We start from the raw sequence: 8107 nt of genomic DNA, 5'->3' as shown, positions 1-8107 counted from the left end.
GCTATTTTGGAAAAATGAAGAAATTAAGTATATTATTTCTAATTATTTGATTTGGACATTTTATTAAAAGTAATTTGTAAAAAATTGATGAGCAAGTAGTATTTTCTATATACCTCTAGTGTTGGATTTAATTTGGGTTTTAATTACCATATTATCCCAACTTTATTTGAAATTACCAAAATGCCCTTAACCCTAATTTTCAAAATAATGAAAACCCTAATCCCAACCCAGCCGCCGCATCCTATCTGTTTCCCCTCCTTCTCTCAGTAACGCAATACACACAGCAGCAACAGCTGCAAAACAATGCAGAGGAAAGAAAAGGGTAGGAGGAAAACGGGAAAGAATAGAGGGGAAAGGGAAGGAACAGCGCCAGCGAGGAGCCGCTATTGCCGTAGCAGTCCATGCTGCCAGGGTCACCTTCGCACCACCACGTTGCCACCGATTTGCCGCCGTCGAAGTTTCCTGCGTCGCCACTGTTCGCGCAGAAGAGGGTTTGAGGGGGAGCAGCTGTCGCGCGCGAGCCAGAGGAGCTCGTCCTTGCCGATCTGTTGCCGTCGGGGTCACCGCGTAGTCATCCTTGCCAGTTCCGAACGAGAAGCACGATGGGGCACCGTTTCTGCTTCCCTGGTTCGCCATGAGTGAGCAATGTTAGGAGAGAGAGGGAGTCGCTGTGGAGCCACGAGCTGCGCCGATCGCCGCCGCATCGCGTCGGAGAGGAAGGCTGAGACTGAGCGTCGCTGGGAGAGAGGACAACGCGAGCTGGAGGCCCGGTCGCCGCTGTGCTATGGAGCAGACTGAACTATGCCGCGCTGTTGGGGTTCTCACCGTCGTCGGAAAAGGATTCAGGCTGCCGCAGGTGTCGCGGTCGGAGGAGGAAGTTGTGCCCCTGTGTTTTGACCGCCGGGAGTGGTTCTGTGACTTCTGGGATTACCGCCGGAGCTCCGGGCTGAGCCTCTGCCGCTTGAGACCCTGCTGCTGTCGCCAGAAAAGGTTGCCGGTAAGGGTTTTAATTGTGGTTTCTGTCCTTTTCGAATTCCGGGAATACTATAGTCGCTGCGTGTTGGTTTCAGATGTCGTGATTGGAATTTATCGCCGCTGCCGCTTGAGGTGGCTGCCGGGCTGCTGCCGAGCCGGCCCAGAGAACACCGCTGTTTCGGTTCAGCCGTTCTCTCTTAGTTTCGGTAAGTATTCCTGTTTTGAGAGCCTCGCATTAGTATTTTGTTGCGTATGGTTAATGAATATGAGTTCTGATAGCGTGGGGTCGAGTCCTGATTATTATATGTTATGATTAGTGTCGCTATGGTTATTGCGGATGTGGCTTGAAGCTGAGGTTGCGGTTGTTGATGATTTCGGGTTGAGGCAGAAAGGACTCTGTGACGCGTTTGAGTTATGGAATTTGCGTTTTGAGGTAGGGGCGCTTTCTAAAAACTATAGTTTATTATTGGAATTATTACATATGGATACTGATGTGAGATATGGTGTAATTAGTGATTGTATCTGCCTTATGTATTATTTGATTGAGTCGAATGATTATGGATGTTTGTTTGGCTGAATTGTTGTGCGGCTTTGTGAAATGTAATGTTTTGAAGTGATTCTTTAAAGATTTGAAATCTGAGTTTGATTCGTTGAGGATTGATTTGATTTGAGTCAATTATTTGATGATGTGAAAATTCGAATGCACTTTTGAATTCAGCCTGGTTTACTTTAATTGACTTGATCTTGGACAAATGATTTGTTACTGAACCGTTTCTTTAAAGCTTTAGAAACGAGTTAAATCTGTTGATATTGAGTTGACTTTGAAATGGTTTTCTTGAGATATGCCACTGATGCGACTGTTGGATTTAACTTGCTTTGAATTGATTTCTGGTTTTGAGCTGTTGAAAAGGAATGGGAAACGGTTTAGTTGGGATCCGAACCGGGTGGCAAAAGTCCAAGTTTTAGGGGAGGTGCTGCCGAAATTTCTACAAAATCCTAGTCTTGATTAAAAAGTTATTTAAAAAGGATTGGATTTGAGAAGTTGTATTATTTGATTTATTAAGAGAATATTTATATTTTCAAGCTTAATTTATTTAGTGAACTTTATGCCTTGAGTTTGACTTATTTAGAAATGAACTATTTTTACCGTTTGAATCACTGAAGGAAAGAATGATGCTCTAATATTGATTTCAATATAAAAAGGAGCTTTTAGTGATTTCAAAGGAATATAGACTTTTGATTGAGTAATTAAGTTTGAGGCATTTTGGAAGAGTTAGAAAAATGGGTTCCAAAAAGAAACCTGAAAGTGGTTTGATTCAAATGAACCGGTTCCTTTTCAAATGAGTTGATTTTTGGACCGGGTTGGAACTTGTGATTTTGTATGGTCAGTCTCATAATAAATTCAGTTTTATTTACCTGAACCGAGAATCCATGATTTTAAGAGTTTCAATGAATTTTAAGGAATTGATATAGGTTGACCTTCCCTATAGACTTGGGACTCTGCCGAGAAACTTTTGTATAAAATCCCATTGTTGGATGGGTGATTTTTGAATATCTCAAAGAGGCTTTTAACTTGCCATGATGATGGAAGTTTTGGAAAGAGGATGCCGAGAGTGGCATTATTTTAAAAGGGGAATTTACCTTGAGTAAAAGTGGCTTATGAGCCTGAGATGATTTGAGAAACGATATTTCTAAAGCCAAGGCTGAAAAGAGTTGAAACTTGATTTCAAAGTGAAGCGATTTGAGAAAAAGTGATTTATCGCTTAAATGCCAGTTTTATGAATTTGATGATGTTTGATGGTGGAAGTGCTGTTTTGTTATGGGCCGGAATGGCTGTGTATGATTATGAATATTGGCTGGTTCTGGATTGAACCGTGAGCCGGAATGGCTGTGTATGATATTGATTTATGGCTGATTGCCGAATGAGTTATGGGCCGTATGGCTGACTATGAATTATGAATTTAAGCCAGATGGCTGTGATGGATGTTGATCCATGGCTGGGACTGAATGAATATATGCTTGAGATACCTGGGTAGTAGCAAGGGTTGTGGTTCGTCCCACTTGCTCCAGGTCAGGGACTGTGACACCTGGGTAGTAGCGGTAGTAGTGGTGATTCCACTCGCTCCAGGTTGAGCTTTTAAATACCCGCCTGTGTAGTAGCCGCAGTAGTGGTTATTCCACTAGCTCTGGGTTGAGCGGGTAGTAGCAATGGGGTTGTAGCTCAAACCTACTTGCTCCATGATGGGTGTTTCTGTCCATGGTTAGCTACCAGGACGTGTCGGGTTGGCTATATTGTTTGGGTGTGCATATTATACTTGGTTTGCCTATGTGATTAATTACTAACTGTTCTACTTGCAATAACTGTTTGTTTGTGCTTGCATCTCCCTATTTGTGTTTGCTACTGGGACTCTGTTGGACTGTGGTGATTGGTTGTTGTTGGATTGTTTGGGCCTAGGGCCGTGGTTGGAATGAGATGAACTGATGGTTGATTTCTGGTGCACGAATTGCGAATCACACTTTTCACAACGCGTACCACTAACCAGCAAGTGCACTGGGTCGTCCAAGTAATACCTCACGTGAGTAAGGGTCGAATCCCACGGAGATTGTTGGTTTGAAGCAATCTATGGTTATCTTGTAAATCTTAGTCAGGAAGTCAATTATGTTTATCAGTTGAATTGTGAATAACCAAGAGAACATAAATTAAAGATTACTTGTTGTGCAGTAATGGAGAATATGTTGGAGTTTTGGAGATGCTTTGTCTTCTGAATCTCTGCTTTCCTCTGTCTTCTGATTCACGCATGCATGCCCTCCTATGGCAAGCTGTGTGTTGGTGGATCACCGTTGTCAATGGCTACCTTCTGTCCTCCCAGTGAAAAAATAATTAGTTAAAAAAAAAGGAAATTTTTGAAAAAGAGGGAAGATATTTTCGAAAATTAGAGAGAGAGAGTTAGTTAGGTTGTTTTGAAAAAGTTAAGAAACAAACAAAAAGTTAGTTAGTTAGTTGAAACAAATTTTGAAAAGATAAGAAGTTAGGAAGATAGAAGAGATATTTTGAAAAGATATTTTTGAATTTAGTGAGGAGAGAGAAAAAAAACAATAAGATAGTACAAGATTTAAAATTTTTAGATCTAATGCTCCTTGTTTTTGAAAATTTTGGAGGGAAAACACCAAGGAACACCAAACTTAAAAATTTTAAGATCAAGACACAAGGAAAACTCAAGAACACTTTGAAGACTCACAAGAACACAAGAACATGAAGAAAGAACACCAAACTTAAAATTTTTAGAAAACCAAACCAAAATTTTCGAAAACCAAAGGGAATTCAGCAAGAAAACACCAAACTTAAAGTTTGGCACACAATTTAATAGGAACAGCATTAGCAGTCCTTTTTCAGCCTAAATCATATTTTTGCTCAGCTCCTTCAATTTCAGCCAGAAAAATACCTGAAATTACAGAAAAACACACAACTCATAGTAAAGTCCAGAAATATGAATTTTTCCTAAAAACTACTAGAAATAGACTAAAAACTAACTAAAACATACTCTAAACTATATGAAATTATCCCCAAAAAGCGTATAAAATATCCGCTCATCAATTTCGGTTTTGTGTTTCTGGTTTGGAATAAGATATGAAAGGCTATTTTGGTTCAGCATAGATAAACCGTTTTGAAAGGCTTCTGAGTTTTTGAAAATTGAACGGTTCTTCTTTCAGAAAAGATTTCCGACTTTACTTTTATTGTAAACCGTTGTTTTTGAAAAGAGGCATAAGACGGTTATTAATCACTGGTGTGGTTATCTTCACGTATCCTATTACAGTAATTCCCAAAAACCCTCTACTGAGAACCCTTTCGAGGATGATGTTCTCACCCCCTACATTTTTCCCCTTTCAGGACATGGGCGTAGAAGTTACGAAGATTTTATTTAGTTGTTGTTGAGATTCTCTGTCTTGTTTTAGTTATGGTTTATTGAACCCTCGCCATTATCTTGATATATTCTGTAAGAGGGATAGGAATTGTATTGGTTAATGCTTATAAAGTTATTTATATATGTTTATATATATATATATATATATGGATGTACATTATCGAACGAATGTATTTTCGGGAGTGGTATTACGGTTTAAAGTTTTAAACAGGCTCATATTTTAGTATTAAATAGTATAAGTTTTGTCGTAATATCCGAGCTATCAGAGTCGTGCAGCCGGAATGTAATACCCAGAACTTTTGAAAATTCTTATTATGATCAAGTCTCAAATCATATATTTATTTATAGCCTTAATTTCAGAAATTGTTTTATTAAAGACAATTAAGACAAGTTTTGATTTATTGAATTTGAGACGAGTTATGATTATTATCCAATTTTTTTAATTATTGGATTATTTTCTATATTTAAATTATAAAGTTGGCAGTTATGAAATAATAGGGATTTTATATGATTTGGATTAGATAAGTAATATTTTAAATATTAATACTGCTATTTTGGAAAATGAAGGAATTAAGTATATTATTTCTAATTATTTGATTTGGACATTTTATTGAAAGTAATTTGTAAAAATTGATGATCAAATAGTATTTTCTATATATAATTAGCGTTAGACATAATTTGGGTCTCAATTAATATATTATTCCCATTTTTGTTTGAAAATACCAAATTGCCCCTAACCCTAAGTTTCAAAAGTGAAACCCTAACCCAGTAACCCGATACCCGACCCGGTTCCCTCTTCACCCACACTCATCCGGCGCATCCTATCTGTTTCCCTTCCTTGTGCTTGGGGCTGTCGTCGTCAAGTCACCACGAGCCGCCGATCGCACTCCAGTTCAGCTCGCCGACCAGCCGCATTCTGCCACCACGTCCAGCTCCTCGCCGTCATGCTACCGATTTGTCGCCGATTTCATCATCTGCGCCGTCGTCCTTACTGCGAGACCAGCGCCGCCGTTGCCATCCTTGCACGAGAATAGGTAGAGGCTAGCAGTAGAGGGCGGCGCATGAGAGGGAGTTTGCGGTGAAGGGAGAGTGGCGCCGTCTTGTACGCCGCCGTTGCACCTGGATACCGCCGCCGCTACTGCGAGCTCGCCGTCGCCGAAGCTAGGTAGTCATTGTCCTTGCCAGCAGCGAAGAAGAAGAAGCGAGATGAAACCCCCCTTGTCTGCTGCTTCGGTTCGCTGAGAAAGAGCTTGGCGCCGCCGGAGTTGTTGTCTGTCTCTGCCTCGGGGTTCTGCGAGTTGCCGGAGCCCACTGTCACAGGAGCTGCCCAGAACCACCACTGTGGCTGCCGCTGGGATTGTGAACGGAAGGGGGAGAAGCTGGTTCTGTCATAGCCATTCCCGGGGGAGAAATCAGTCGTGCCACCGTGCCCTGGCACTGGGAAACGCCACTACCGCGACCAAGTTCCACCGCCGGAGCTTCTGACTACTTCTGCCGTTGCCAGAAAAGTTGCCGGTAAGGGTTTTATTTGAGGTTTCTGCCTTTTTGGATTTCGAGAAGGTTTTAATGTTGCGCGGTTTTTATAGTTGATCCACCGAAGCTTCTGGCCGCCGCCGGAGCTGTTGCCGGGGCCGGTTTGGAATCGCAGCTGCCTTATTGTTATTTCGGTAAGAAATTATGTTTCGAATAATCTCGCGTTAGTATTCTGTTATGTTTGGTTAATGAATGAGTCTTTGTAACGTGGGATCGAGTCCTGATTATTATATGTTGCGATTAGTGTTGCTATGGTTATTCCAAAAGTGGCTGGGAGCTGAGGCTTTAGTTCCCGTCAGTTCGGTTTGAGGCGGAAAGGACTTGATGAGGCATTTGGGCTATGGTTTTGCGTTTTGAGGTAGCGGCGCTTTCCAAAAACTGTGTTTTATGTATTGGAATTATTACATATGGATACTGATGTGAGATATTGTGTATTTGGTGATTGTATCTGCCTTATGTATTATTTGATAGACTCGAATGATTATGGATGTTGATTTGGCTGAATTGTTGTGCGGCTTGTGAAATGTAATGTTTTGAAGTTGATTCTTTAAAGCTTTGAAATCGAGTTTAATCCGTTGAGGATTGATTTGAGTTAATTTTCTTGGGAATGTGAAAAATAGAATGTACTCTTGAATTCAGCCTGGTTTACTTTAATTGACTTGGTTTTGGACAAATGATTTATTGCTGAACTGTTGTGCGGCCTTGTGAAATGTAATGTTTTGAAGTGATTCTTTAAAGATTTAAAATCTGAGTTTAATCCGTTGAGGATTGATTTGATTTGAGTCAATTATTTGATGATGTGAAAAGTCGAATGCACTTTTGAATTCAGCCTGGTTTATTTTTAATTGACTTGATCTTGGATAAATGATTTGTTACTGAACCGATTCTTTAAAGTTTTGGAAATGAGTTAAATCGATTGATATTGAGTTGATTTTGAAATGGTTTCCTTGAGATACGCCACTGAGGCCATTGTTGGATTTAGCTTGCTTTGAATTGATTTCTGGTTTTGAGCTGTTGAAAAGGAATGAGAAACGGTTTAGTTGGGACCCGAACCGGGTCCAAGTTTTCCAAGTTTTAGGGGAGGTGCTGCCGAAATTTCTACAAAATCCTAGTCTTGTTTGAAAAGTTATTTAAAAAGGGTTGGATTTGAGAAATTGTATTATTTGATTTATTAAGAGAATATTTATGTTTTCAAGCTTAATTTATTTAATGAACTTTATGCATTGAGTCCGGCTTATTTAGAAACGAACTATTTTTACCGTTTGAATCACTGAAGGAAAGAATGATGCTCTAATATTGATTTCAATATAAAAGGAGCTTTTAATGATTTCAAAGGAATCTAGACTTTTGATTGAGTAATTAAGTTTGAGGCATTTTGGAAGAGTTAGAAAAATGGGTTCCAAAAAGAAACCAAAAAGTGGTTTGATTCAAATGAACCGGTTCCTTTTCAAATGAGTTGATTTTTGGACCGGGTTGGAACTTGTGATTTTGTATGGTCGGTTTCATAATAAATTTAGTTTTATTTACTTGAACCGAGAATCCATGATTTTAAGAGTTTCAATGAATTTTAAGGAATTTGTATATGTTGACCTTCCCTAAAGACTTGGGACTCTGGCAAGAAACTTTTGTTATAAAATCCCATTGTTGGATGGGTGATTTTGAATGTTCCCAAAAAG

The 8107-nt window shown here is 39.8% G+C and overlaps 1 protein-coding gene across 3 annotated transcripts in view; it reads left to right on the top strand.

Moving 5' to 3' along the window:
- LOC107612205 overlaps nucleotides 647-8107 on the top strand; it is a 9459-nt gene continuing 1998 nt past the window's right edge. The window contains exons 1-3 of one of the 3 annotated variants that reach the window (XR_001613638.2): nucleotides 647-990; nucleotides 6408-6565; nucleotides 6676-6789. Coding sequence is in view for 1 of the 3 variants with exons in the window: in XM_016314011.2 (XP_016169497.1) it covers nucleotides 785-997; nucleotides 6485-6565; nucleotides 6676-6720 (339 nt within the window). In the remaining 2 variants the exon portion in view is untranslated. Of the gene's footprint in view, nucleotides 998-6407; nucleotides 6566-6675; nucleotides 6791-8107 lie in introns of those variants that run through there. The other 2 variants (XR_002352680.1, XM_016314011.2) reach the window with 2 other exon arrangements.

The sequence above is a fragment of the Arachis ipaensis genome, chromosome B08, assembly GCF_000816755.2.
Source record: "Arachis ipaensis cultivar K30076 chromosome B08, Araip1.1, whole genome shotgun sequence".
In the NCBI taxonomy this organism is placed as follows: domain Eukaryota; kingdom Viridiplantae; phylum Streptophyta; class Magnoliopsida; order Fabales; family Fabaceae; genus Arachis; species Arachis ipaensis.
The sequence above is the reverse complement of the archived record's forward strand: the minus strand, read 5'-3'. Positions and strand labels throughout refer to the sequence as shown.